This window comes from Phalaenopsis equestris, unplaced genomic scaffold, assembly GCF_001263595.1.
Source record: "Phalaenopsis equestris unplaced genomic scaffold, ASM126359v1 Scaffold000552, whole genome shotgun sequence".
Taxonomy (NCBI): Eukaryota; Viridiplantae; Streptophyta; class Magnoliopsida; order Asparagales; family Orchidaceae; genus Phalaenopsis; species Phalaenopsis equestris.
The window spans coordinates 2,995,270-3,001,269 of NW_018164992.1; the positions used below are offsets into that span (position 1 = coordinate 2,995,270).

The 6,000-nt window shown below is 31.7% G+C and overlaps 1 protein-coding gene across 2 annotated transcripts in view; it reads right to left on the reverse strand.

Annotated features, from left to right (window-relative positions):
- Positions 1–6,000, reverse strand: part of LOC110029146 (ubiquitin receptor RAD23d-like) — a 33,687-nt gene that overhangs the window by 23,482 nt on the left and 4,205 nt on the right. For both annotated transcript variants that reach the window (XM_020731304.1, XM_020731303.1), the window contains exons 4-5: positions 2,645–2,698; positions 2,438–2,491 (exon numbers count right to left, since the gene is read on the reverse strand). In XM_020731304.1, the coding sequence (XP_020586963.1) occupies positions 2,438–2,491; positions 2,645–2,698 (108 nt within the window). The remainder of the gene's footprint in view (positions 1–2,437; positions 2,492–2,644; positions 2,699–6,000) is intronic.

Consider the following 6,000-nt stretch of genomic DNA (forward strand, 5'->3'; position numbering starts at 1 on the left):
CCTGAGTTGAACCTGGGTTGAGCCCAGGCCCGCGCCCTGCTAACTAAAAAAAACGTGCATCAATTTTCGTGTTAATTGCTCACGCGCGGAACTATAGTGATATGAGTGTCCTTCATAGCTAAAATCGACGTCACGGACGCATCTGTGTGATTCATTTTGTCATCCAGGGTCGTCTGGACGAGTTCGCTGACGGGCAGGTCAATTCAAGTCAACATCGTAAGTGGTGCAGTGAGTGCGTAAAATGCGGCATTAGTGAGAATTCGAGTCACGAGAGGTTTCCTTAGGACAAGCTACTATTCATGTAGGTACTCAACTCGAGCTTCATATGTCGGTTCTAACCAACTCAACAGCATGCTGAGGAGTCGGGACCGCCTATACGAGACTCAAAGAATTGACAAGGTGGTTCGAATTTTCTAGATTGTAAGGGTCATGTACTAGTCCTCTAGGAGAGTCAAACAAGGGAAGTCTAATGCTAGACCTTAGGCTCTAAAAAGAAAAATTAAGACCTCACCCAAAAATGAGGTCAACAAAGTGAAGATTTTAAACGAGTATTTGAATTTTTATATCAGGTTATTAATAAATGATTTTATGAATCTAAATAAATAAGCAATTGAATAGATTTTTAATTAGCATCTAACTAGTTTATACCAAGTAAATAAAATAATATATAATTGTAAGTAAGCCGTTTTGCAATCAAATAAAATATACAAATACTAAAAAAAAGCAGTACAATGAAATTTTAAAAATTTAAAAAAAAAAAACATTAAATTTTTGTGCATATTAATATTAAATTATAATACGTAATGATTAAATATATTAATAAATAAGTTCTAATTAATCAAATTTTATTTACAGAAGATATCAATACAAAGAATTTAATAAGTTACTTGTTGAACAACAAACGAGTTTATTCATGAACATTGACAAAAAAGTTGGAGTATGTTCAAATTTTGATTATTTAAGTTCCGAGTTTTTAATATATATTCAAACTTATTTATTTACTAACTTGAGCAAAAATCATCGAGTATTAATTGAGTCGGGTTCGAGTTGTTGATCAGGTGCATTGGTTCATTTATAGCTTTAAGGAATTTTTACATTTGAGAAAAAGTTAGAGTGATATCTATTGAAAATAAAAGTTACTCAATTTGAACTTAGGCTATTTGAACAAATACAACAAAGAATAGAAATGTGGCTGTTAAAAAAGTTAAGAAAATTAGTTTTAAAGGAATCGGTAGCAAAAGGGGAGAATTTAAGGTTATAAGGATAAAAGTTGCTCAAAATAATTAGTAAAGAATAAATTAACACCTCAAACAATACTCAACGGAAATAAATGTAAATTAAGAATTCATAATGCCAAGCAATTATGACAATATATCTAATTACATATTTAAATAGTTAGGCATTTTTTAGTTATTTAGGGTAGTTTAAAACTCAAAATAAAGCTAAACTTGGATATATATCTAATTATATTTGATAGTCATTGTTTTAGACTATTTGAAAAATATTCATCATAAGTGAAATAGTTGGATTTTCTTTGATGTTTATTTTTTCTCAAAAGTTAGCCCTAAGGTTAGCCTAATACCTCATTTGAAAATAAATAGATGATGGTACTAAATTTAAGCTAGCTCCAAGATCATATAATGTCTTCCAAAAATCTAAATCCTATAGTATAAGGTATAATAAATTTTCATGGACTTTTTTTGTGTAAGTTTTTTTTGAACCATTGCACTACATCTTCTATTAATGCCAGATTTCAAAATTTCCTAAGCTTATTTTATTATTTATTATTATTTTTATGAATTTTATATAATTGGGCATTTTTTTCAAAAGCACCCGTAAATGAGATATTAAAAGTGAGCTTCTTGAACACTTATAGACACTTAGAGAATTAATCATCAAGATTCTATGTTTAAAGTCTTTTTGGAAAAGAAGGTGGTGGCCTTCAACTTTCTTTTTCTTGTTTTGTTTTTTAGATTCATATTTCTTATCATCTAGTATGGTCTTTTTCCTAGAAATATCATCTAATCCTTTATCACTTACCAAATGAATAGCCTTGCGTTGTTCCTCATCCTTTTATTTTGAGTTCACTTAAAAAGGTAAACAACATGAGTGCCTTGTGATTTCAATTGCACTGATTTCCATGCATATTTCTAAATATGGTTCCAAAAACTTCACAAAAAAAATTTGTTCTGAAAATTTAATCATGAAGTAGAGCCCCATGTTTTCAGAACACCCAATCAAAATGATAAACTTCCAATACTTATGGCCAAATAGTAGTGCCGATAATTGAAAGGTTACAGAGTTAACTTGAAGGGGAGAAAGGAAACATAATTTTTTTCTTGCAAAGGACACGCGCAAACCAAGAAGCATACATTCAACGAAAGCTAAAGATGAAGATTTAAAACACCAATTTATCAGATCAAAAGCACGTTCTTACTTGACTTGCTGGTATAGAGCTGGTTGTTGAAGCCCCACTTGATGAGCTCTTGGCCTTTAAAAAAGAGTTAACAAACAAAGAAATAAAGATATATAATACAATTGACTCTAAATTAATCCACAATATAATAAAGTTGGAAAAGAACTTCCAAGCATGTCCAGTTGAGAGGTAGGTGTTTAGAATTCAAACCAATGAGCTGCCTTATACCTGACTTTCTGGTACAGAGCTCATTGTTGAAGCCCCACTTGTCGAGCTTTTGGCCTTCAAAAAAAGTTGACAAACAAAGAAATAAAGATACGCAGTACAATTGACTCTAAACTAATCCACACTATAATAAAGTTAGAAAGTAAAGAGCTTCCAAGCATGTAGAGTTGAGACAAAGGTTTTTGGGATTCAATTCAATGATCTGCATAATACCTTATAAAGAATATTTAGGACATATCACTTATAATAGTTGCTATAATTAGACAGACAATCGAAATTGCAGGACAAGTTGCACATCCACTTGGTCTTAAAATACATCACTGCCCACAAAAACCTCAAACTAAAGGAAAATGACAATATACTTCATTAATTGTAGACCCTTAGTTTCCATGCAAAACTGTAACTTTCAACCTTCCATTTACAGACAGCACACTCACTAAATAATTATAGCGATGCATTAATTAACTAAGGTCTCAATTAACAAAACAAAAATTTGCTTTTCAAAGATTAACATATCACATTATTAGTTTGTACAAGAGCAAGAACAATGCAATAGAAAGACTATACGGTGTGCATCACCTCCGCTTGTGAAGAATCTTGCACATCTCTAGCAATGACTTTCTTGTGTGCCAAACAACACACAATAAAGTAAAAAATAGTTGTCGATGCGAGCAACAAATATCAACTAAAGTACAAGATATTTCCAACTGCATTACAATAAGAAAAAAAAAATTCAAAGAATACTTGAGGTTAACTAGAGTTTAAAACAATAATTTCCCATATTATGGGAAATCTAAAAACAAAAACTTATGCAACATGAAACATAGAACTAATCAGAAGCAACCGCCTTTCAAGCATAAACAGAATAGAATGCACAATATTTATGTAATTCATTATAAATGAATAAAATGGAGGATTCAGCTTTGTCAGCAAGAGATTCGAGAACAGTTATCTGGATTTCATCGGTTTTAAGTTAAGAGAGAATGATCACATTGTTAGCTATTGCCAATGTTGTTAAAGCCATGACATCGTCCCCTATGTATCTAAGCAAGACAAGGTTTCGCCATAGTGCCTCACAGAACTCCGGAACAATTACAATTGACAACATATTGCTTCAAGTGTCTTCCATGACCGGAAAGAAGAAACAGGTAGCATGTTTTTTGTGTAAATGACAATTTGGCATGGGTGATGTTAAATCTGCTTGAGGGGCTGGATAAACATGGATGCTCGCCAAGAAAAATAAGTTAAATCATATATACATTTCAATCTAGGGATAAATTAACAATTTTTTACAATAGAGAATAAGTTGGAGTGATATCTTTTAAAAGATAAAGTCTCAAATTAAACTTAGGTAGTTTGAACAAAAACAACAAACAATAGAAAATGTGGCAATTAAGAACGTTCAAAAAATCAATTTTAGAGGATTTGGCTGAACAAAAAGGGCGAACTTAAGTCATATGGATAAAAGTTGCTCAAAATAATTTGCAAAGAATAGATTAACACATAAACAATACTCATTAGAAATAAACGGAAAACGAGCATTCATAATGCCAAACAATGTTGATGATATATTTAATTACTTATTTAAATAGTTAGGCATTTTTAAAAGCACATAATGTACTTTGGTAAATTTAAAACTCAAAATATAGCTAAATTTGGATATATATATATATACACACAACAATAAGGCTTTATTCCACTAAGTAAGGTCGGCTACATGAATTTTTTTTCTCCATTACATTCTATTGAGTGTCATATTTTCAATTAATTCTAATAGATTAAGTTCATTTTTTATACTATATGCCCACATCTTTTTAAGCCTACCTCTATCTTTCTTAACATAAATCGAATCTAACATATCTACTCTCCTAACTGGATCATCAGATGGTCGACGTTTAACATGACCAAACCATCTAAGACAAATCTTTGTAATCTTATCTGCCACTAGAGCTACACCAATCCTATCAGAAAAATAATCATTTCCCATGTTGTCTCTAAGTGTCAACCCTATCACGGATATAATCATTTCCCAAATTCTCATCTCAGCAACATTTAACTTTGTTTTAAGTTTCTCTTTTAAAAGCCAACATTCTACGACATAGAGCATTGCAGATCTCATCAACATCTTATAAAATTTTCCTTTAAGTCTAAGTGGTACTTTCCTATTACACAATAGGCACAATGCATTCCTTTACTTCAACCAACCAACTTGAATTCTACTAAGAACATCCCATCTATATCGCCATCACTTTGAACAATAGACCCGAGATACCTAAAATGTTCCCTAAATAAAATGTTCACACCTTCTAATGATTTGATTAGAGGTGTAAACGGGCCGAACACGAGCGAGGCCGGACTCAGCTCGTGTTTGGCTCGTTAAAAAATATCATTGTTTATGTTTGAATCGTATATATTTCGTACAAAAAATTTGTTCATGTTCAACTCGTATACTTGACGAGCCGACACAAGCTGGTCGGGAATCGTTTTGACAACCCGAGTCACGCAGTTGTTTGATGTTACGGGTTGGGGCTAGATGTAAATTTTATTATTTATATTAAAGTGTCATTCAAATATATTTTAATTAATAATTTTAATTGATTATAAATCTTTATAGCCTTGTAGCCAATTAAATTATTTAAATATAATTTAATTATTTTGCGTCAAAATGAGTCGAACACTAATGCACAATTTTTTATTTGTGTTAGGCTCGTTAATATATCAAGCGCAAAAAAAAATTGTTCGTGTTCGACAAGTTTGTCTAGCGAACAAATCAAATACAAGTTTTTTAACGAGCCGAACACGAACTGTTCGCAAGCGATGAGCCGCTTTGACAGCCCTAGAATTGATCACCCAAGTTACATATCTGCCACTAAAGCTAATACTACTAAAACTACATTTCATGCATTCGGTTTTAGATCTACTCAAATGACGACCTTAAAAATCCCATGTAGACCTGCATAATTCAAGTTTTTCTTAAACTCTTCTCTAGTCTTATCCACAAGAAGGATATCATTAGGAAAAACGATACACCAAGGTACATCCTCCTATAAATAACCAATAAAAGCATTCATAACCAAAGCAAAAATATATAGGCTTAAAGTAAATCCTTGATGTAATCCAACTGAAATGGAAAATACTTGGTCAATCCTCCTTCTGTTCGAACAAAAGTATCAACTCTAATATACATATCTTTACTGACTTGAATATAAGTCATATCAACGTCTTTCTTCTCTAGAACTCTCCAAAGGACTTCTCTTGAAACCTAATCGTAAGCTTTTTCTAATTCAATAAAAATCATGTGTAGATTCTCCTTACTCTTTTGTTTTCACACACACACACACACACAATATATATATATA